The sequence below is a fragment of the Phoca vitulina genome, unplaced genomic scaffold, assembly GCF_004348235.1.
Source record: "Phoca vitulina isolate PV1807 unplaced genomic scaffold, GSC_HSeal_1.0 scaffold24, whole genome shotgun sequence".
NCBI classification, from domain to species: domain Eukaryota; kingdom Metazoa; phylum Chordata; class Mammalia; order Carnivora; family Phocidae; genus Phoca; species Phoca vitulina.
The window spans coordinates 24,288,185-24,313,423 of NW_022589727.1; the positions used below are offsets into that span (position 1 = coordinate 24,288,185).

Genomic DNA, 25,239 nt, shown 5'->3' on the forward strand with positions numbered 1-25,239 from the left:
GGGTCAACAGCATAGGCATCTAATGGATTTACCTTATTTTGGGAAAACAAAATGAGAAAACCTAAGATTTTTCCTCCCGCAAGGGTCACTTTTCCTTCCTGCTAATACTAAGACTTTCCTTTACCTAAGATGATTGCTTTTTTGCTTGTTCTTTTTTTTTTTTTTTCCCCATGACAGCCAGGGAAAGAATAGGAAGATTTTAATCTGTTTTCTAAACAGCTCAACTGATCTCAAAATATTCAAAAAGGAAAATAACCTGGAAGTTTCTAGCTATTGATCAAATACCACCATGACTGTAAGTCACAAAAACAAACAAACAAACAAACAAAAATTCACTTATTTTTACAATGGCCCCTTGGATTGTTTTTGCAATGGTAGATTGTTTATATTCACCTTCTGAGTGGCATAGTCTTAGAACCCAGTCCTGCCTGCAAGGAATTGAAAAGGCAGCCTTTGTGATTATATTCTTTGATTTTGATGGCTGGGAACATTTCACTTTACATCATGCTTTTTGTTTGTCTTCATTCTCTTCAAATGATCAAGTGCTTTGAGATCCTAAGCCTTCATGTTTATGGAAATTACTTTAAAATTCTTACTCCTTCCTGCCCTCTTACCCAAGAGCTAGAATCCAATAATCATTTTGGTATGTTGTAAATATCTCTTTTTCTTATAACTAAGCCTTTTTGCCTTCTTTGGCTTTGCATAAAGAATATTCTCCATGCAAAAAGGGAAGCGGTTACCTAAGTTATTGTATACCCATACAATGGAATACTTTGCAGTTGCCAAGAAGAATTTCTTAAAAAACTAATCTACATGCATGTATATAAAACAATGTTTAAGAAATAATTTTAAGCAAAAAGGGCAAATTGCAGAACCATGCATATAAAGAAAGTATAGACATATGTTTATATAATGTCTGCATAGAGCATTTCTGAAAGGATACACAAAAATTGGTTAAAATTCTTACCTCTAAGGGGTAAAAAGGGATGGAGAGGGAGGAAGACTTTTACATATTATTAAAATACTTGTTGGTGCTGTTGAAATTCTTACAAGTATTTTTATAATAGTAAAAATGGAAATCTTCCCATTATTCCTAAACAGAAAAGAGATGCGTGTAGGCATAAAATCTGTTGTGGTGTGGAGTATCACCACAACATACAAGAGAAAACAACAACAAGGGACATGACCATTCTTGGTTGACTTTTGATTTTTAGTATCTTTATCTTCTTAGCAGGCCTTTCTGGCATCATCCCAGTCTATACTTCTGTGCTTCATGCCTGGATCGGTATGACTCTCCTTGGGCTCATTTACTTGATTTTACACTGTCTGCCTGTGTGTCTCACATCCAGAGGCAGTGTAGAATAGTGGTTAATGGTATGGGCTCTGGATTTAAATCCTGGCTATGGACATCTAGTTCTGTGACCTTTGGTAAGTCCATTAACCTCCTGTGTCTCAGTTTCCTCTTTGTATAATTCAGGATAATAATAATTCCTGTCTTGAGGTACCATTAGAATTACTATATGTACTGGTGTATAGGAAGTGCTTCTAGGTGTTAGTCATTATCCTTTGAGGTGATTTTTGTTGTTGTTAAAATTAGCAACACAGGAATTAGGGGAAAAAAACCCCAAAGAAACAAAAAGAAAAAAAAATAAGGAAAAGCAAAAGACAGGGAACAAAAATTACCCATAAACTCTCCTCACAGAGAGAATGACTACTGAGATGTTAGAAAACATCGTTCCAGATGTAGATTCCCATGTAAATAGTGTAGAACATTCTCTCATCTAGATGGGAGAAAAGTTCTCCTGTAATTGGCTTTTTTAAAATTCCGTGCTATGTAGGCCATTGTTCTAAAACAACACTGACATTATTTTCTTCCTCTGTCATCAACGATTCGCTATCACTAACTGGATTCAAACAAAACGAATTCTCTAATTTAAGGATCTTGCTTGTAAAAGTCTTCACTCTCTCTCCGAAGATAGTTTCCCATTTTTAAATACCCCTTCTCCTGCATCAGTCAGCTTGGTTCCTTTATATTCAGACACATTTCCCCTACATTCCCCCTCCCCAGTCTCTTATCTCTGGGTAATTATTCAAATTCCAGGCTGAATCCTTTCTCTTACATGAAGCTATCCCTTGCTGTTTCTATCGTAATAACTTTGTATTTTCTTAACAATTACAGCACTTTTAGTCTGAGGCAACATGCATAATGTTATTTTGAAACTTACAAATAATTATACACAATTGTTTTCTTCATTTTGATGGCACTTAATCATATATGTGTAGTAGAGACAGAGCCTTATCTTTCTCTTGTCTCCCTCAGGGAATGTAGCAGCTCGAAAACTTTGATTTCTCTGGAAAGAATTCTTAGTTGTAAGTGAGAAGACTTGGATCCTAAAATTTGTCAAATAGTTTAAGCAAGTCCCTGCTCTTCTCTGGGCCTCCACCTCCTCATTTGTAATATAACTGGGTTGGAATGATCTCCGAGGTTCCTCTTGGTTTTGCTTCTAAGATTTTCCTTTTGTCCTTTTTCTGAAGGATGGCTACACGAAGATACTGTGCAGTGGTATACAGGTAAATGCTTAAAACCTGGCTCTCTGAGAAGGAAAAAAAAATCTCTGATTTGTAGGGTCTATTGATTTCTGTGGTGTAAATAGTCCCATCTTGGCCAATGGCATTGGATTTGAGGAGAGGTGCACACCATTGCCTCTCACTGGCAGACTGGACGAGCCAACAACGCCGAGCGGTTTCTTTCAGTGATGAGGGCACAGAACATGGCTATTTTATTTTATGTTAATTAATTAATTAATTAATGGTCTTTTAATGTGGCTATTTTAATTCTCAGCTTCTCTTACTCTGAAACCCTGACATTACCTTTCTTCACTAGGTGAAAGGAAGCAAGGGAAACAATACAAGAAAGCAGTTCTCTCTTGGCTTTTTAATTTCTGCCTCTCCAGACATGAGCTCTAGGATCAGCCCAGTCTCCTCAGGAGCCCAAACCCGTAGCACAGCATCCATTTCTCTTAAAATCTGGCCCAGGGATGATGCTACCGAGGTGGTGGCAATTTCATATGCAGGTGGTAACCTGGATCTATGCCTAGAGCTCTCAGCTCTACCTCTTCTGAGAAAGAGAAATGGTCCAAAGAACTAAAAGAAGTTTCTGAGCTGGAAGCCCAGAACAATGTCCAGATGGTGAAGATAGTCTTACTTGGGGAAAAGTTCCCAGAGCTCCACGAGGCAGCGGAAGGATGAAAGTTGGAATGGAAAGCAGATGGCTAGAGCCTAAGACCCAAGACCAAGCTGGGCTCTACCTCCTGAGGCTCATTACCATGTGGAACCCTTGGTTTATTGGTTAAGTGTTGGTAAAGATCAATTCTAAATTCCTTCTGAGACCATTGGGAGGATCAAATGAGATGCATTGAAAACACTTGATAAATTATTACTTGTAATTTTTAGTTTGAAAAGTAGGCTTGAAAGAATATTAAAATATTACTTATTATCAGGATAGATGATCAAATATATTTCTTCCTCGTTGGTTTATTTGGGTAGCAAATCAATTTGAAAGAATGCGAAGTATTAATGTGATTATTGCAGAGACTCCTTCTCCAATTCTAAAAGGACTAGTTAATGTTGGTCTTATAGCCTCTCCCCTCCTCCTAAGAGAACTAGAATGAACAGGGATTCCCCAGATGAACTAACAGAAATATGCTAAAGTGCAGAGTGGATGACAATATTCGGGATGGCTGCATAGATATTTTTAACATGCTAATGTGTACCTGCCAGACTGAGCTCCCAGCCTCCAGGTGGGCTGGTGATGCTAAGTAGGGTTGAGAAGGAACAGGGAACTTTGCAGAGAACCACAGATTCAGAAGCACAGGGAGGGTAAAGAGTCTGAGCACAGACACAGCCAAAGAGTGATGGGCAGATATTAGATGAAAGTTCAACTCAACAACTATGGGTTAAAGCCACTCTACAAAGCTACTGTTCAAGCCACCTGAGGCATATAGGGATTGTTTAGTAGTAAGTTAGCATTCATTCAGCACCTCCTCGGGGCTGACCCTGTGCCCAGTGCTTTGCAAACACTACTTCAGATAGCATTTGATGTGGGGACAGAGAAAATAGAAACATAGGTAAGAAGGCTACAACTACCTTGAGAAACGTTTGAAGACAGTGCTTCAGGAATTCTTAGGAGGAAGAAATAACAGCCAACAGGGAGAGGTTACATTTGAGAGGAAGATTTAAAAGAATGAAGTTTTTTTTCCTACTCTTCTCCCCCATTACATTGTAAGTTCTATTATACTAGCAATCCTGACTACTAATGTATCCTAATGCTTAGCACACAGTAGGTGGCCAAAAATAATAATAATGATGGTAATAGCTAACATGTATGGTTTGCTTACCATGTGCTGGGCAGTGTTCAAAGTGTTTCACTTATGTTACATTATCGAATCTTCACAATTACTCTTGAGATAGGAAATATTATCATCCCTTATAACTGATGAGGACATTGAGGCACAGAATGGTTAAATGATTTTTCCACCACGACACACCTAGAAGTGACAGAGCTATGATTTGGAGCCCAGGTAATCTTCTCTCAGAGCCTGTGCTCTTTAGCAATATGCTGTAGTCAGTCTTAACTGAATGAATAAATGAAGAGGAGATGGCTTTCCTGGGGGATAAACAAAGACCATGAGGTACCATTATTACTATTCACCAAATACCCCGAGCTCTCCATTTTCTGGGCACATAGTAGAATTGCACTTCTCTGTCTCTCTGAAATTAGTGTGGTCATGTGGATGGTTTTAGCAATGAAACATGAGCAAACATGACATGCATCATTTCCAGGAAACAGTGCTCAATTCACCACATTCCCTTTTTCTGATTTGGTGACCATGGAAGCACCTATTGAGATATACCATCTGTCTTTCTGGGTATCTGAGTGACTGCAATGATCAGAGTCTCCTGACAATTCACAATGGACACATACTGTGAGCAAGAAATAAACTTTTGAGATCTGGGGGTTGTTTATCAACAGAGCATAACCTAGTGTAGCCTAGCTAGCACATAAATTAGTACCAGAAATGGGGTACTCATGGAATAGCAACAACAAAATACCCTAAAATATATGGGTATAGCTTCAGAAATTGGTAGCAAACAACAAGTAATTATTAAAGGCTGGAAACATACTGATCTAGGTTATGCAATGGTGAATCATTTGGTAAACTGTTGTCTGCAACAACTTGGAAGGTAGATGATGTAATAACTGAACTCATAACTCTAGGGGAGGTAGTTGCAAAACACAATGTTAATAGCATGTGTTGGTTGCTGTTGGCAGCCTTCAACAAGGTATTATGCAGTTTGAAATAAATTCAGAAAGAATTGGTTAGATTATATAAGGAGAGGCTAGACATTTGAAGACTTGAAGGGTTTGGAAGAAGCAACTGATTTCAACCCAATTTGTAAAATGTAAACCTGAGAAGGTGTTTGAGTGATGAAGGTATGATGAAAACTAGCGCTGGCGGCAAGGTTCAAGTCAAGGATATGACTACCTCACCCTACTGTTCAAACCTTTGAATGGAGTCAAAATGATTTAGAATGAAGATGCAATTAGATAAATACTTTGATTAGACAAAATGATTCAGAGGGAAGCAGCTAATAAGTTGATAAGTATCTTAGAGGTATGGGGGTGGGAGGGCAAACAAATAGAGCAAAGACAATCGTTGTATCTAGGAGGGTTCTATGAGTGTGATGACTTTTACAGGGAACTCATCAGAATCCATAGATAAGAAGCTACAGTTGTGAGAGAGTTATACTGCTAAAAGAACCAAAAGCCTAAATTAAAAGATGTAGTAACAAGAGGAGTCCTAAAATGTCTCTTGGGGTCCAAGGAGCACACATTTCCATATGTGTACTTTGGATATGGTCAAGGAGGATAATAGAAATGGAAGACTCTTCCAGAGCAGGGAGTTAGGAGACAGAACAATGTACAAGGAAGTTGCTCCTAGGGAGCAGAATTGTAGCCTAATCAAAACACATTGCCTCCCCTAGGGTAGGGAGCCTGAACATCTTCCCCAGTAGGATTGCAGAATTGCTATGGACCAATGACTACTGTTGTCTTCCATCTACTTCTCTTTGAATGGAAGTCCTTATTGTGGATGTTTTGTCCTTGTTCCACCATGATAAATGGGGTGTGTAGGGGGCAGGTCATTTTCTGTTAGAGTTTGCAGGTCTCCAGGTGTGTAGAGGAGCCACATCTGAATCAAATGTAGATATGACAGTGTATTATTCTCTGCTCTACAGACTATCATTCATTACCCACACATCATAAACTTTGAGGTTTAGGATAGGACTAGGATTTGGGTTTTCTCCCTTTGATGGCGGTGATGGGGCATGAATATGTTTTGCCTGCAGGAGAGGGAGAGAGCCAGATATTTGGTCTCAGAAGGATAGACTTCAGTAGTCATTAGTGCTGTTTGTCAAATACTGTTTTGTGTGTTCATGTCCTGGGCACACGGTAAGATTGCCTTCTCTGCCCTCTTTGAAGATAGACATTGCCATGCCACTAGCTTTTGCCTATGAAATGGGAATGGAGGTGATTTGTCTCACTTGAGGATGGAAGCATTAAGATGCTGTGCTCTTGTCCTGCCTTGGTGACTTTGGAAATCTTTGTTGATATAGAGTATCCACAACTTGGTCCCTGACTGATCAGAGTGACCAGAGCTCCCCATTGACCCAAGATGGACATGTAGCATGAGCAAGAAATACATTTTTGTCATTGGAAGCCTCTGTTATTTAGGAGTTGTTCTTTTACTCCTAGCATAATCTAACCTACCCTGACCAGCATGGGTCTGAAGCCAGCAAAGTAGATCCTAAGATCAATTAGTAGCTCAGTTTGATCAAAGCATTGAATGTGTGTAAGGGAACAGCAGAAAGAAGATCTCCAACAAGAATGGAGTCTTACTGGGACACTGAATGCTGTTGAGGACTATGTTCAGAGACACAATGGGATTCAGAGCTGATGTTTCAGTAACCTGGTAGAGAGTCTATAGAAGGAGTTATTGTAGAGACAGGCTTGTGGCAGCAGGAGAGATTGGTCCTTGTGATCATTCAAATGAGGCGTGAAGCCCTAAAGCTTGAAGAGGTGAGAGTTTGAGCTGCAATGTTTCAAGACTGAATTTAGGAAAATGGTAACTCAGGTGACAGAAGGGGAAGAGTTGGGAAGAACAGTGATGTTCTCAGTGAGTCGTGGATGCCTAGAAATCTCATCTTCCTGCATGCTTCACTTAAAAATACAAGATGAATATACACAATAAGAACGTGGTATTGGTCTTCAGCTGAAATCTTAGGCTCCATAGGTCGGGAAAATCTCACACAGGGATTCTGTTCAACTCCACCCAAGGCACCCAGCAGAATTATCAAAGCTCTCAGAGAGACACAGTTCAGGTTGTTTTCAAAAGTGCCTGGAAAAATTTCTCTCCAACTTCCCAAATGAATTTATTCCATAATTAATAACTTTGCGATTCGAAGTTTCTCCTTGCAACTAACCTCAATCCTTGGGTTGTAGTTTTGATCTCATTTCCTCTTATTTATATACAGGAATGTCAATGGTTTTGCTATTCCATATGCATTCTCTGTAAAGGCACATTTATTTAGGACTCATACACATCCGGCCTCCAAAAAGGATTAGAGGCAGCTCCAAATATGTCTGCCTAGGCTTCCTTTAAAGTAGCTTTTCTCTTTCCTTCAGAGTGCGCTACCATCTGAGGGGCATGAGGAGGATTGCTTTAATGATATAAAATGAAAGCAAAACTAATAACATGGACTATGCTGACAACAGTAATCTGCAATGAAAAAAAGAAAAAGAAAACACTCTCAAGTAAAGTGGATTTGTTCTGACCAGAAAAAATTCTGAACAAAATCATAAACTTTAATACCTTCAGCCTCTGAATTTTAAGTTTACTTCTCTGTAGTGCCTTCTTCCACCATTCTTAGATTTTAGAGCACATCTATATACTCGAGTCTATACTATATATAGACTCGAGTCTATACTCTATATAGAGTATCTTTTAGGGTATATCTCTAAAAATATATGTATTTCTATATAAATATGTAGAAATAGAATGTCTATATAAATATGTATGCCTATATAAAACATATCTATCTATATACAATATAGATTTAAAAACAAAATATATGTCTATATAAAAATATGTCTAAATAAAAACATATATGTGTTTTCTACTTGACCATGGAAAACCAGATTTTAGTAAAGCATTTAATAAATTTATTGAAACCAAGTACAAATGTCTCCCACAGTACTTCAATATTAATGGTATTGAATAAATGAGTGAGTGATTACATGAATACCATTTCTGATTATAATCAGGGTGTTCTCTGTTACCTGGTTATCTGCACTTTAATAGTGAATGTAGATATAAAATTGAAGGCATGGTAGCCAGTAGACAGGCAATGTAAAGGAATTTTAAAGGTCTCTGCAAACACAAGTCTTCCTGGCAGGCTAGTGGGTAGCATTTCCAATCAGTACCACCTGAGGGGACTGGGGAATCTTCATTTCCAGAACCCTCTTCAGGGGTTTTTCCCTGCTCACATTCTCCAGTTTTGGGAGCCTCGCCAGGTCCTGAGAAAACAGCTCAGGTTATATACCATACAGCCACGGAATGGATACAGGGACAGGGTTTGTTATTACATAGTCCCAGGGCAGCTGGACCCAGGCTTCTAAGAGCTTATCACTTCTCCCTGTAACCTCCATCAGCCAACACCTCCTTTATCTCTGATCCATTGGTCTTTTGGTCCTTTCTGCATTCACCCCAGGGCAAGCCTGAGTCAAAACCTTCTCAAAGCCCTTCATGTTTGAGCTGCCTGTGAGCCTGCTTGTGCTTCCGGGCCGGGATGTACCTCACTGCAGCCTCTGACACGCCCCCACCCCCAAATCTACTCTGCTTGCTCAGCTCTTTTCCTGGATGCCGCTTCTCAGGTGTCCACACCTGGGCAACCTTCCTTTTCTCCTCCGTGCTGACCCCTCTTATGTAGCTCTTCTCTGTGGTCTGGGGAAGCCCATCATGCCACCCAGCTTCTTATCCTTTCTGCTTTCGACGCCTGGCCTCCAATCTTCCCTTTGACGGTTAGTTGACATATAACCTTGGACAAGTTATTTAATCTCCCTGAGATGTAGGTTCCTCATTTGTAAAGTGGAGAAAATCTCATTTTTAGAGATATGATGATTAAAAAAAAAAAGAATGTAGAGCCCTTAGCACTCAGTCAGGCATTTAGAACATTAAAACTTAAATCTCTCTTCAATGTTTTAAAATCTTCCTTTCTCTAAAATGTGTCTGAATTTCCTTTCATTGTTTCACCTCCCTCACAGATACAGAAGTAGTTCTTTCCTTTGGGGTCATGATCATTGTAGGGACAGGCCAATCTATGCAAGTTTCCTTACCAAACAGGCTTTTCTAGAAGCAATTATATCGCAAGAGACCAAGATATGGTACAGACTACAGTGCTCACACACATCCATCTCATTTGGAGGAGGGCACTCATACCCCAAAGAGGAATTAATTTTTCTTGAGCTGGGAATGGTGATCTGAGCTGAATATAACAGGCAATTTCTTGTACCAGTTACTGTTTTTTTTTTTTTTCAACGAGGTTTATTTCTAGCAAGGGGTTGAAACATGTTTAGATAATTTCTCTATGAGCAAGTGAATGAGTTTTAGTTGTTATCATTTTGGAAGCTGGGGGTGGGGGAGTTGGGAATATAGAATGTAATAGAAGAAAGTACTGTGGTCGGGAAAGGATGGGAACCTATCTTGAGTTTATATCACTGAATTATAGTTACAGTATTGTAGTGTCGGGTTGCATTATTCCGTTCTCTCTTCCATTGTAAAGAGCATCTACTGTTATGTGTAAAATTATACTGAGGGTCAGGTAGGAGAGAAATGCCAAAGCATTTGGGGAAAATAGACAACAAAGGAAAACAAAGACATTTCATACCACTTAGGACAAAGAGGGGATGTTATATATGGCTATAAATATGGTTTATATCCTTAGGAAAAAGATCTTCAATGCTCTCATGTTCATATACCCCAGCTCCCCTTTCTCTGGGGAGAGAAGGAACTGAGGAACTGTAGGTGGGCAGGAGGAGCTTGTGGAATGTGAGGAACTGGCAGAGGACACAGTATGTCTACAGAGGAAAAAGGGAGCAAGAAGTTTATACAAAGATAACCAAAAACAGAGACTCTAGCAAGAAGCTTGTTTTGGGTTCCTGATATAAAATTGATTTCATTTAAATTTCCAGAATTAAAGTTGTAGGAGAACACCCCATCTATCTCTTCTCAAATTATTTTATTTACCAATACTGCTCCTTTTGTCTTTAAACTTTGAGCTCCCAGATCTTCTGGGCCTCATCCTTACAACTCTATACCGTAGTGCTGAAAGTTCTCTCAGAGACCGTATAGATGACAGACAGGACCCCATGGCATCACCAGTCAATGGGAAGTGGGGGCTGGAGAATCGTGTTGAGAAGAGTTCTGAAACCGGGTCTGTGTTCAGTGGGAAGCGTGCTGGGACCCGTTAATGCTGGGATTGGTTGATGCTGGTCAGTTGGGGTGGGGTGGGGGAGTTGTGATGGGAGTTATCTTAACGGTACCATCCATGCTAAGAGCCTAAGCCTCTCATTTAATTTGGGTGTGTTTGGGGGCTAGGGCTGAGAGACATTAAACCAGTTGCCAAAGTCACACAGCTATTTAGTATTTCACAATATATTAAAAAAAAAAGGGTTCAGGATCAGGAAAAGAATGAAGATTAAGAGGATTAGCCATCCTGAAAATGGAAAACTATCTACCTTTAAGACATTTAGGACTGAATATGAACCTTCTTGAAACCTTTTGTTAGATAGTTTATCAAAATTGCTCGGACCTCTATCTAACTTGTCACCCCCAAAGCCAAACATGCTCGGCAGCCTGGAGCCCTCCTTGCCAATTCCAGAGGCCTTTCAAAGTCTATAATGTTAGAGCCTATTTCCTCCAGGAGAAAATTTTTCTTAGTGTTTGGATGAAGGGATAAAGAAGTATGAAGGAATTTTAGTGTTATTTGCCTAGGATTAATGGATAGTTGAATTTAAATGGCAGCTCACTTTTTAAAAAGTTCTTTCTACAGAATATTGGAAGGGAAAAGTCCAAGATGGGCTTTGGACATAGTTTTAACTAATCAGGGTTGCAGGTAGTACTCTCAATGCTAGAATAAATAGCAAATCATAACAAATCCAACTAAGATTTAAATTCATCAGAGCCAAGCTGTGGCGACAAGGGAATTCTGGCCCCTAAACCTCTCTTCAACTTGCCTGAGAATTTACTATTAAGCATCAAGAAGTTATTATTTGAAAATACTAATATTCTTGGGTGATAATTCAAGTTCATTGTTAGCTAATACCAAAGGAAGAAAGCAAAGCTAGTGGTGAGGTGAAGGGATATGTTACCTGCTGTGGAGGGAAACAAGGGAATGAAAGATATAATGGTTCTCAGTGAGTAGCTACAGGAATTTTGTGGCCCAAAGATGGAGTTCACTGTCTGAAGCCTCCTCAGGACTCTGGAATATTCAACTGACCTTAGGACACAATAACTAACATTGAGTAGGTGACGTAAATAAACCCTCAAGATGCCTTTTAAAAATAGAAAAGAGAAAAACAATGTAAGAAAGTACAGGAGTACTTTCTCTCCAACATTTCTGACAGAAGATAGGAGTTGAAAACCTCAAACAAAATGTTGCCCCAATCTCACTTGACTAATTTTAGTTATCTTAGTTCATGGCTATGATTCATCCCTAAAGCTGTGAATTGCTGAGGAGGAAGGAGGAAAAAAAAAATGACTTAAATGTCAAAGAAGTAAGAACAAAAATATAGTTTTCTTTTTTGGGGAACTAGAATTCCAGGATATGGGGATCTTTATTTTTTTCTCATGAGGGACTGAATGCTTCAAACTTCTAGAGAAATAATGGTCTTGAGTCAAAACATCATTAAGGAATAAAAGACAGCAGTGATTATAAGTCATGTCATGTTTGAATTTTTTGCCTCCATAGTATATTTCCCTTGTCTTCTTGTGTGCCTCTTTAAATACCATTAAACTAGAACTCACTAGGCTCATCTGTAGTTGAGTATGATGGAAGAGTAATACGTAGACTGTAGTGAGGAATGGAATCCCTAAACCAGGTCAAGGAGGAATGAATGGAGATAAACAGATCTATGGGAAATAAGCCTGGGGAATGGGATGGTGGGAAAGAGAATAAGGGCATATTTGAATGATGGTCAGATGCTGTCTTGCTTGCTAAAGAATAGAGAAGGGTTGGTGAAATTCCTTCTTGAGTAAATAAAGAAGTTTCTCAATTTATTAGGAATCCCCCAATAAAGTGGTTGCCATTTTGAATTTCTGTAGGTTTGGAGGAAGAAACTAGTCACTAACTCAACTCAGCTCAGTGACTGTTTTCAGTGTCTGAAATAGCTGACCTTCTCCACCAATAGCTTAGCCACTACCTGTGTTTGTCTTTTTCTTAAAACTCTTAAAAACTGCTGCTCTTAAAACCTTGAAGCAGTCAAAGAAATATATGATGGTTGTAAAAATAGGGCCCAGGGCTTGAAAGGAAGATGATACTATGTAGGAAGCAAAATGAAAAAGAAAGAGTTCTAATGACTTCAGAGCAGATCCCCCACAGCCCTGAAGCTGTGAGGAGACTAGCCCAAGGCACAATTGTGAGAGGTGATTTCTGCATCTACCCCTGTCCTCAGCCTCTTTAGAGCACTCCCCTCAGCTTTCTTGTGCTCCGCTCCTTTCTGTTCTCCTCATACCTGGGTATCACTGTGAGTAGTGGCAATCACTGTGTCTCATTACCCGAGACCTAACGTGTCATTCAGCCAATGTGACAAATGCATCCTGATAGATCAACTAACAGGATATGAAAGTGGAAGAAGGGGCTCTGGAGGTTACGGAATCCCACTGCTTGTTGAGGGAACTGAGTTCTTGAAGGTCTAAGTGACTTTCTTGCCCAAAGCATTCCCTCTTTTGCTTCCTCTGGAGGATGTTAATTAACACCATGGCTGTGTCTGCTTATTATTGTCTCTAGTGGAGAGATATTTTAAAGTCCATAGAAGATATTTGCCAGAAGTTATCCTTGGCCACCCTCATTTTAAACGACCTTGGCAGACTGCCTTTATTACAAATCCAGTTGTTTTTTTAATTTTTTTTCAGAATGCATATATATTTAATTTTCTGAGCCTCTGTGAAGTGTGCCAAAGTACAACAAAAACCTATTTCTATTTTTCATATCCTTGATCCACTTTGACCTTGTGTAGCACTGTTATGGGTTGACTTACATTCCCCACATAGATAGATCAAAGTCCTAACTCCCAGTACCCGTGAACATGACCTTACTTGGAAAACGGGGGTTTGCTGATTTCATCAAGTTAAGATGAGGTCATTTGGGAGGGTTCTAATCCAATATGAGTGGTGTCATAAGACAGCTGTGGGAAGACCCAGAAGGGAGAACACCATGTGATGACAAAGGCAGAGACTGAAGTGCAGCAGCTGGAAGCCAAAGAATGCCAAGGATTGCCAGCCACAGCCGGAAGCTGGGAAGAGGCAGGAAGGATTGTCCTCAACAAGTTTCTCAAGGAGCGTGGCCCAGCTCATACCTGGACGTCAGACTTCTAGCTTCCAGAACTGTGACATTACAGGAGTGTGTTGTTTCAAGCTACTCAGTTTGTGGGACTTTGGTATGCAGCCCTAGAAAACCAATACCTGCAGTAATCAAGGCAAAGAAGAAGGGCAACTGGAAGCCGAAGGAAAGAAAGAAGAGCTCCTTTGTTGGGTTAGTTTACTAATGCCATTGGTATTAATTTTCTATTGAAATGATCTGGAGAGGGCCCACATGATTCCTTGAAAAAAAATTTGTGAGGGGACTCCCTCTGTCCACTTAAGATATAGTGCATTTTGCTATTTAAATGTTTCCATCATAAAATAATCCACTGTTTTTCAGTGTTCTCTGTTAATAATTTAGTTTGTTTTCCTTAGCCTGACAGCTTTGGCCTTTTTCTATTTTATTTTGTCTTTTAATATTTTATTTTGTGGCATAATATGAATACATGAATAGTAGTATGTATTTCCTCAAAATATGGGAAACGGCACTGAAAAATACGAATACCCATATTTCTCAAATGATGATCCAAGCCCTGATATATTCCAAGGTTCTGATTTACTCTCCATAAGTAATATTAAAAATTTAATCGGGTCTTGTTTAAAATAATCAATTTCGTAGTTTCTTTTGTAGTGCTGTTCTCTATTTACAAATAGCACAAATGGAGGTAAGGACTACTTATAATCATATTTTTCAAAACCCAAAATCGCTTTTTTAAAATATTTTATTTTTAAGTAATCTCCACACCCAATGTGAGGCTCAAATTTATAACCTTAAGATTAAGAGTCACATGCTCCACTGACTGAGCCAGTCAGGAGCACCCCAAAACCATTTTTAAGGTCTTATAAATTATATGTATTTAGTGTCCAAATTAAAAACCTTTATCAAGAACCTTCACATATGACCCAATTTTTAAGCCTAGCCACTTTCTATAAGCCTCTCCAAGATCATCTGCTCTATTATATTACTCAATTATCTGAAAAATTCAAGGGTCTTATAAGGAAGAGTTGACCTGCAGATTTAGTGGTTAAGAAAACATCCAAGAGTTGAGAGACATAGACCTTCTCATTGACCAGGAGCCTTAATTCATTTCAGAAGCCATTCTGGATTGTTTCAAACTTCTTCTTGGGCTTTGGGGTTCAGTTTATGATTTCTGCAGAACACACCTGGATGCCCGTGTCTTTGAAGGCACTGGATACACAAGTCAGACACCAGGTCAAAATCAGTAGACCATTCAGTGCATTGCACTGCTGCATCTATAGGGTGGACTCTGCCTTCGTTACTCTCGGAGTCACACCATCTGCTTCTAGGTGCTAAAACAAGGAGCTGGACTACCAGACGTAGAGCATTGGAAACACTTACTTGAGTGTGGTGAGTTCTGTAAGGGATGGCTGAGTAGCCTTGAGATAGCTTTCTCTTCGTGCAGCCACTTTGGGAGAAGGCTTGGGACTCGTGTCAGAGTCACCACTGTCTTCATCTCCCATGGCCTTGATGTAGCTGCCACTCCGCATTCTCCGGCACGGAATTTCGTCGTCTTTACCTCGAGGGGTGTACCCTGTCCAGTCATCCTGAGGAACCTATTCACAGAGAAAACAGATAATTCATTTTTAATAAAATCCTATGCTTTGCTTTCCTTTCTTTTCCTTTTTTTGTTATGACCCTGAATGTGGGTAATATAGATAAATTATCTAAAACTTCAGACATTCATTTCTCAATAATGGTGTTTTACTGTAATAATTGGTTTGAAAATATTTTAATCCATGCAAATCCATGTCGTAATCTTTAAAACATCCTGTGTCTTAGGAAAAATTAAAACCATTGGCTTTGATTTACTTCTCATTTTTCTCATGCTAATAAGAATAAGAAGAATTCCAAGAAATAATTCCAATAAGAATGCCATTGGAAAGGAGAACAGTTTTATTTGAACTTTTCAATTATTTGTTTTCAATTGTCATTTAAAAGTTAAGAATCTTTCAGTTTTATCTCCACCTTCCTCACACCTCCCATCTCTACTGTCTTATATCGAATCTCTCTTCTTCCTAAACCAGCTACATTGACTTCCCAATAACCTAGTCTTTCTGAACCCCTCTTAATTTGAATTCAGCCTCCATAGATCTGCTTAAAGCAGTCTTTAAAGGTTTCCAATGATCTCATGAAAGCTAGTGGCCTTTTCTTAAATTTTCCTTGGCCTCTGAATACACCCCCCCCAACCCCTGAAGAGTTTCTCTACTTACCTGGTAGAGCTACTTATCTGAATTGTTCTTTTCCTCTTGCTTTGCTGGATCCTATTCTAAGTCCCCACCTGGGGGTACCATATAAGATAATGTTCTTAGTACACTGCTCCTTTTTTTTCTACAGTCATTTCCTTTGAATTCAGCAGAGCACTACACTATGCTATAGAGGGCTTCTTTATGACTTTCTCTTCAGTTCCACTTAGATTTTCCACTTCAACATGGACTCAACCTAGGATCTCATTACTCCTCCATTTAGTAAAAGAAATGCATAATGACCACTCTTTTTATCCATTAAGAAGCAACAAACAATCCATGGTGCATAGAACACTGCATAGGGCTTAATGAAAAGAAACCAGAAAACAAAGGAGGCTGGTTTTTGCCCTTAACATGCTTTAACAGCAATGAGAAGACAGAGCATAAACACATTTGGGAACAGTTCCAGATCAACCCATCAGCAAGTTTAAGATAGGGTGCCATAAATGGAACATGCACCGAAGAGAGACTAGAAGTAGGAGTTACCAGTAATGGTGATGGGGAAGGAGTAGCCACGAGGGGCTCCTGGGAACTGGCCAAGTTTCACTGAGAAGGTAAACAGGTATTTAATATTTTGATGCTAACCACTTATTGATTATCCATCAAATAATATACTCTTTTGTTATTAACATTTAACTATGCTAAGGGATTTGCTTACAGTATCTTTTTTTATCAACGTAACAACTCAGCATAATTTTTCTTTGTATTTCTCAGATGAGAAACAAGAACTCAGAGAACTTAAGGGATGTGCCAAAGAACACACAATTAATAAAAGAACACATAACGGCACTGGCATTCAAAGCGTTTTGGTTTGACTCCAAAGATTAGAATTTACTTAACCTAAATTTTATGATTAATAATATATGAATTTTAACTCTGAAGGGTTCATAAAGTTGTCCACAATGACACCTACACATATTAGACACAGGTTTCTAAATGTTATAGGTTCTAGGAAGTAAGAATAGATGTCCCACTAAAACACAAGAGAAGGGTGCCTGGGTGGCTCAGCATCGGTTAAGCATCCGATGCTTGATTTTGGCTCAGGTCGTGATCTCAGGGTCGTGAGATCAAGCCCCATGTAGGGATATATAAGTCTCAGCTATGAAGGGGCAGAGTTCCAACCTGGCAGCTCCCGGGGCCTTCCTCTTGACCCCTATGTGATGCGGTCTCTCTTTCTGGACTATGATCTTTGGCACCTATGGAACCAAACAACTGTAGTCCCCTGTCACCTTTGTAATCCATTGCATCTGATCCATTTGCTATTTGTTGATCATGGTAATAGCAATGTAGAGTTTTTACTTTTTTAGCTAAAAAGCATCAAAATCACTATAGCAACAAGGAAGATTTCTTAGTGAAATTATAGATGTTTAGAACAGTCTTGTTTTCCTTCAACTGGAAGGTGACTCACTGCAAAGATATGATCATGTTCAGAACCTCATTATTGGCTTAGCAATTATATTTTATAAATTACGTTGGTACACCTGAGGGTCATAGATGATGCATACAGCATTGGCCATTTCTTGGTACCGATGCACAGTTCATAAATAAGCATTAGTCTCTGGAATATGTCAGGGACTAAGGACAAACTTATATCAGGTCATGTCAATCATGAAACAAAACATGGCAAATTTCTGTTTAGATGTTTTTCCCAAAGTTAGTTTATGGTAGAAACTTGAGCTTTCACTAGAAACGGGTTGCAACTGTTGCTAAGGGAACCAACTGGGAAATATTTAATCTGTATACCTCTCAATGAAACAGTTTTCAAATGATAGTAGCTAAGAAGCTGTATGGAATGGGATTTAAAAATTAATGCATTATTCATACACCTAAAGGTAGCCTACAACAAGATTACCTATAAAATAATACAGAAATCAGTTCTAGGAAAAAATGTAAAGAAACAGAAAATCAAGATCTTGGAGAAGAAAAATAATGTCGCTGAAGTTGCTACAACTGAGCCAGAATTTTAATTCTGACTCTTTTAAACTCTAAAGCAAAAGGGAAACAGTGACCGGGTGTATAATTTTCAAAGAAGGCATACCAATTTGTAAGGGGCCCGAGTGTGAAATGTTACTCCCTTTTGCAGTCAAATGCTCTGCCACTGAGCTATACCCCCAATGTTACTCCCTTTTGAATGGGAAGAGAGGAGAATCATGGGGCACAGCTACCACTGGGATCTAGCCAAAAGTTGATGTGTCTTTCTGCCTCAGTTGCACAGAAAGAAAAAATTTAGGGAAATCCAAAGAAACAACCTTACAGCTGTCTGAGAAAGCCTTCAGTATTACTGGTCCTGGCAGTTTAAGGGAATAGAAGTCTTAGTAAGGAAGGGAAGCTGGAGCAAATAGACACTTGTTAATGACAGACCAGCCAGATGTCCTGCATGTCTGTACCAACCTTGGAGGTGGTTGGACCCAACAAATGTTAAAGAAACAATAATAAAATCAATATAATAAAGGTTAGATGTAACAATAGTTATGAGTTAGAGAAAAAGGATTATTTGCTTTTTAATGCATATGTTTAAGCATTAAACTCCAATAGAGAGCTTTATTTTTGATCAAACAAAATGAGGACTTGTGTGCATTTTTCTATTTCAGGAAGAGCCAGTCTATAACTTAGACCACTTGTCACAGTTCAGAAATACAGAAGACTTGCTTCTGACCAAAGAATGACGATAACCAAGTGCTATCATCCTCTAATTCCAGGACGAGGATGTTTTCTTAATTGAAATAGTGTATGGGCACTGAATGATGGGTCATTCTAATCATAGCCATAGTCTATTCAGTTACAGAACAGGAGAGAATGAAATATGACCTAGTGGGGCATGCTTGCTTTTTCTCAATCTCCTTGCCTGTCTCTCTCTTTGCCTCTCTCCCTCTTCTGTCACATCGGTAAGTATTTTTTGCTTGTTTCTTTTCCAGTCATGGTCTGGGTGCTGGGAATATACAGCAGTGAACAGTTACAAACATTGATCTCATGCTGTGGAGCATACATTCTAGAAGTAGTGCAAGAAGAGATAGATAATAGTCAAGCACACACATAAGTGAACAAGATAATTTCAGGAATCATAAATGCCACTAGGAAAATAAGATGGGTTAATGTAATGACGTGGCTGGAGGGGGACTACTTTAGCCTGTTCCTTGGAGAAGCCACTAGGAAAGCAGTGATACTCCGGAGGAGATCTGTTGCCCAAAGGAGCCAGCCTGGAGGAGAGCTAGGAAGAGCTCCCAGGCAAAAGGATCAGCCAGTGCAGAGTCTCCGGAATAAGAATGAGATTGGTGTATAATTAAAGCCTGGGAATGAAAATGTCTGTGTGACCGGAGAGTACCCAGCAAGAGGAAAGGGATACAAGGAGAGGCCAGGGGTGCGGAGCCAGGTCATGTAGGGTCTTGTAAATCTGTCTCAAATCTTCCTTCCAGGCTGAACTCAGCAATTCTAAAGCTCCCTCCAACTGCTCCAGATTAAATTGATCTTTTTAATGAAATCTATAGCATGTATCTCTACATAAGGGGTCAGTAAACTATAGCTTACAGACTAAATCCAGCTTGCCATCTGTATTTGTAAATAAAGTTTTATTGGCACACAGCCCTTCCCATTCATTACGCACTGGCTGTGACTGATGTCATGTTACAAGGGCTGAGTTATATGGTCGTGTTGGAGACTCTATGGCCCCAAAACTAATCCACATCATCCTTCTGTGTACTTAATGTGCATAATCACACAATGGCATTTATATGCACTACTTGTTTTATGTGTCTTTGTGTCATCTCTCTAATTACTGGGTAAGCTCACTGAAATGGGGGAAGCAGTGTTGCTGGGGGTCAAGGGTGTGAGCTCTGCATCTAGACTACCCAGGTCTGAGTTCTTGCTGTGTCAGTAACTAGGCATATGCCTCAATTTTCTTGTCTGTTTCCTACCCCATAGACAGTTAGGCATGGATTAAATAAGGTATGCCCACAAGTGCATAGGGAATGCTCAGTAAAGCTCTTTTAGGGGAGTTCTGCCCTATTGGTAGCACTCAGGTGCTCCCTCATGATGGATGACATTGGCTTTCCAAGAAGACTCTGATGCCTGCTTCCAATCTTCTTCCTCAAAGGAGGAGAAGACATAATTGAAATAGATTAAGCAAAAACATAAAGTCCTAATATACTGTCTACTCCCATAATTTTTAAGTGAGAGTTCCCATCAGGAAGTACTCCCAGCTCTCTGTCCTGGGGTCTCATCGCTGTTCTGCAGGACCAAGAGAGGAGCCACCAGAATCTTGCCTGGCTTCCCAGTGATTGAATCCCAAATGCCTCTTTTTGGTTCACAAAGCAGAAAACCTAGAGGGGAAAAAGCCTCCCTGGGAAGTATATTTGTATTTGAAGGTTTTTGTTTTTGTTTTATTTTTTATTTTTTTAAAGATTATTTATTTATTTATTTGAAAGAGAGAGAATGAGAGAGAGAGAGAGAGAACACATGAGAGGGGGGAGGGTCAGAGGGAGAAGCAGACTCCCTGCTGAGCAGGGAGCCCGATGTGGGACTCGATCCCAGGACTCCAGGATCATGACCTGAGCCGCAGGCAGTCACTTAACCAACTGAGCCACCCAGGCGCCCCTTTGTTTTTGTTTTAAAACCTTGACCTGTGAGCTGTGTATTCCAGATGTATGAGAACTGTCCAGACCAAGAGTGGGAATTTGGGGGCCTCTGGGCTGCATGAAGTTTCTGCTCTGTGCAGCTTGGAGTCCAGAGGTGGGGGAGAGGTTGAAAAGGTAAAGGTAAAGGAGGGCAAGCTTCTTAAGGTTTACTTGGCTATTTCTAGGACCTACTACAAATCCAGCTTTGCTTTCACTCATTGTGTGTGACCTTGGATAAGTCACTTCACCTCCTTGATTCAGTTTTTCCATCTCTAAAATGGGCATGATAGTAGAATTGTGTGTGTGAATATAGTTTGTGAACTTCAAAGCACCATAAAAATCTGAGAAAAAGGTTAGAAATCTGTCTCTTCATGGCTACTTTTAAAGTATGGCCAGCCATAAATAACTTGGGGATTAAAAAAGCAGTGGCATTTTAGCTGACCATCTTCTACTCATTAAAGTAGATGTTCTAGTGTAAGAATATAAGCAGATGGAATATACATGTTATCCTATATAAAAATATAAAAATTTCATACAGAAAAATGTGTTTCTGTCTCTTTTAGGATCTTTGAAAGTAGACTGTCTTCTGGTGCTGCCAATTTTTTTTCCCCTTTAGGTTTCCCCAAACTCAGTTGAAAGAGGATCACACTCATTCTGGGAGATCTGTGAGCAAAAGCTATGATAAACTAGGGGTCCTTGAAAAAATCTTTCCCATGGAGAACCCTTAAAAGTTATATGATCCAAGATAACACCTTATGTTCTGAGGGTCTCAGTTTGCTGATTGTGGGGGGTCATATCCCCACTTGGTTAACAAAGTTTCCATTTTGAATAGATGAAGTACTCTTACTTTGACCCATCTGCAGCTTTCCTCTAGTATCCAAATGCCACATTTTCCTGAATCGAAGATACTAATGCAAAACCCTCAATATTTTTTTTGTGCCACTGAGAAAGAAATCAATGCCACCAACTAAACTCTGACTCTTCCTAGATTATATGATTCATTCCAATATTAAAGATGCTAAAATGCAAAACATATGTCTTAGAATCAAATGCCTTTTAAAGAACATGTGCAAAAATAAAAACAAGAAATGGATATATTCTGGGGTAGTAACCACAGAACTTAATGTTCCTATTTAATGGTGACCAAATTAATAACAATAATTAGCATTCATCTGTGTCATGCTTTTGCAAATGCATAAGCTCACATAATGTCTCATCGTCCTTACAACTACCTTGAAGGCTAAGAAGAATTGTTTTAATCTTAGCCTGTCAAATAAAGAAATCGAGGTCCAGAGAACTTAGTGGTTGGTATAGGTTGGCACTATACCCAAAATAGGGTCTACTCTTCACAGACAGCGATTCCCCCTTTCCCCGCCGTGTTCAGATCTTGGCTGTCTTTTGAGTCACAGTTGTTATTTTATGGTAACCTAAATAATACATATTTCACATAAGAAAAAAAGAAAACTTCCCTATGGTTTTAAGACCTGTCTGGAGGAAAAAAAATGTTAATAAAACAAAGGTAGGATTACAAGCCTTGAAGTAGAAGTTATAAGACATACAATTTCATCATGAGAAGGCTTACTTTCAAAAGGCTCTTCCACAGGATTTGGGGTTTGAGCCCCACACTTCTGCTGGGCTGCACTCAGTATAGTGTAACTACATGTAGAGAGAGTCAGACATTTTGTGTCGATGATGGTCTGAGAGATGAAGCCATGTGGGAGTGACTCCTGCAGAGCGGATTATCTCGAGATGGGAGGTTGGATGGTGAGGTTTGGAGGGATGAAAATGTGTGAGATTTTGGGAAATCTGAGAGCCACAAAAGGAATGCAGACCCTTAGAAAGCTGGGACAGTTGAAATGGAGCGTATGTCCTGAAATACACCAGGGGAGGCCAGTGTAGTTGTGTGAGCAGTTCTGGATGGCAGAGGTTTGGGGTGGAAAACCAGAGAATCTAAGGCTGAGGTAGGACTTAAAGCTCTAATTCGTCAGGAACCAGAGAAACGGGGAGAAATAATTTAGGCATTTAATTGATGAGATAGGAATAAAGACAATCTAGCAAGTTAGAGCAGTGATTAAAATGGTGGCCATCAATAATAGGTTGATCGTCGCAAGGCTCTCCTCAGCAGCCGTGGATCTCTTCAACAACTGAGTGTTTCTACTAAAGCAACCAGGTAAATGAGGGCGCTTGGCTATGGCTGAGGGGGTCAACCTACTGGGTCTTACCTGAGCTTGATGAAGAAGGGTAAATATGAGGGGGAAAAACTGTATTTATGAAAGGAGAGCTAGGAGGCTGATATTTATGGAATAATCTGACATTTCTGGAATAACCTCAGAGGGCTGGAAGAGATACCTTTGTTATGTGAATACTTCCAGCGGTCCTATGAGATAGGTATTACTCTATCCATTTTACTGCTACAAAACTTAGACTCAAAAAGCAGAAATGACTATCTCAAGGTCGTAATCATGTGTAGGAGTCTGGCTTTGCCTGACATCAAAGCTTTAATGTCACCCTGCCTCTGATGAATGTGCATTAAGTGACTGAACAAATAAATGGGGTTGGGGAAGGGAGGGCATGCTCCCACTCAATTGTACTTTATTTTTAAAATAAACATGAAATGTAGCTATTGAAATCAGCATACATATTATCTTGTCACTAATTTGCCAGCACTGTTGAAGAGGGCTTACAATAATAAATACTTAAAATAATTAAGAAGTAAAACAGCATTTGCTGTCTTCCTGGTGCCCTTAGCAACTACTGTTGTGGGACAGCTGGGGGGACTAGAAAACTTGCAGGACAGCCACATGTTTCAAGGATGGCTGTGGGGGCCTGCACGCACCCCAGTGGTAAGGAGGCTTCCCCCTGGATTTCAAGTGCCTGCCTACAACGTTACAGAAATGGTGTGAATGTCTCCACCTTCTAAGCACTTTTAGTGAGCTCTCAGATTCCCTACTCACTCGGGTCCTTTGCATCTTCTTTACAGCTGGGAGAACTGCTTTTCTGCTCCACACAGCTTTCAACTTGACAAATGCGACTTGGCATAAATGTCCCTGTAGCCTTTTAAGCTTGCTCTTCTCATAGCAAAAGCAGAAAAAAAGAGCAAGAATAGGAAAATTACAATTATGCGATGTGCAGATCCCAAGGTCTGATTGGTGTTTTCCAATCAGATTTCCCTGGCAACCGCCCTTTCTAACTCCCCATGAAGCCCGAGGGGGGTGCAAAACTTAATTTGCTTCAGGTTGCTTAAAAATGACATTTTTAGGACAAGAGTAAATACCTACCTCTTTTTAAATAGGGCTTAGCCCCTTTGCTATATCTCCCTCCAAATAAAAACGTTTCAACACTCTTAAACAAAACTTTATTGACAGTACTATGCAATAGTGATTCAGTCACTGTGACCCTGTGGAATTATTCTCACCCACCAACATTTATAGGTATCTACAGGGTACTTAGCATGATAGTAGGTGCTGGGTAAATACACCAAAAGCATTTTATAAAGCACAGTCTCTGGTCTCAAAGGGGTTTACAAGTTTTAAGTGATTGGGCAAATCTGGGGGAGAGATGAAGGAAAATGGAAAAATAGCTTTAAAGCAAGTCAAGCTGAGTGAAGTATTTCAGTACCTTTGATTCACCTACTGGGTTTGTACTTTGTTCTTAAAAATCTTCCCTGGTGATAAAACCATTCCTTAGGAGTTGAACGTCTATGTGTGAAGTGCGTGGATGCTGTTGAGAAAAGGGATTGTGGGAGAAATGTAAGGGGCAAGGTCTGTGACCCCTCAAAGGAGGGGAGTGGTCCATGAGCCTTTGGGGGCTGGTAGAAAATGTTAGTGAGGTGACAGCTGACACCAAAGGGGCTGCTGTCTGTCGTGAAGATGCCTTGTGATTCCACATCAAGAAGTAGTAACTAAAATACCACATTCTGGTATAATGTGAGGACAGGGGAGGAAAATTAATTTTCTTTATTGTCCGCCCTGCATTTTGATTGTAGTGGACATCTGTGGGTTTTGCCACCCTGGTTCTAATTCTGGTTCTTGTAGTCACATCTCCATGATTTTGCTCTGGAGAACCCTTCCTCCCCAGAAGGAAACCCACCTGAGGTCCATGTGTCTCAGGAGTAGCACAGCAGTTGGCTTAGCCAATCAACACATCACATTCCCCAGTTGCCTTGCTTGGCTCAGGACTCAGCGTGTGATCTAAGCCTGCTCTGTAAGCAAGCATCTCAACCTTTGCTTAGAATGCTGAGTCAAAGATACTTCCTCTCTCATTCGGTACATCCATAGTAAAGTAATTAGCTTTAGGACTTGCTGGTAGCCATTTTACAATCCCAACACACAAACATTATCTCATGTGATACAAAACCCTATGTTGTTATTAATCCCATTGCAAAGATGACAAAATTGAGACTTAGTGCTATTAAATAACTTACACTAAATTGTACAGCTAGTAAATCATATTCAGAATTGAAGGGCAGGTTTGTTTCAAATTTCTGTGTTCTTTTCAACATATCATTCGCTGTCTGTAAGTTTCAAAACTTAGCAATTTTCCATTAAACATAAAACTCAAGTATTAAGTTACTGGGAGCTACAATGCTGTTAACATTTTGACAACTGTAACAAGTAGGGAGGGTTAGATGCTTGAAAGAACCACAGAGTACTCATCATCCAGCAGTT

At 39.7% G+C, this 25,239-nt stretch overlaps 1 protein-coding gene across 13 annotated transcripts in view; it reads right to left on the minus strand.

Annotated features, from left to right (window-relative positions):
• Positions 1 to 25,239, minus strand: part of DLGAP1 (DLG associated protein 1) — a 905,535-nt gene that overhangs the window by 234,513 nt on the left and 645,783 nt on the right. For 12 of the 13 annotated variants that reach the window (XM_032421264.1, XM_032421262.1, XM_032421263.1 and 9 more), the window contains one exon: positions 15,058 to 15,272. In XM_032421264.1, the coding sequence (XP_032277155.1) occupies positions 15,058 to 15,272 (215 nt within the window). Of the gene's footprint in view, positions 1 to 15,057; positions 15,273 to 23,526; positions 23,641 to 25,239 lie in introns of all 13 variants that reach the window. The other variant, XM_032421265.1, reaches the window with a different exon arrangement.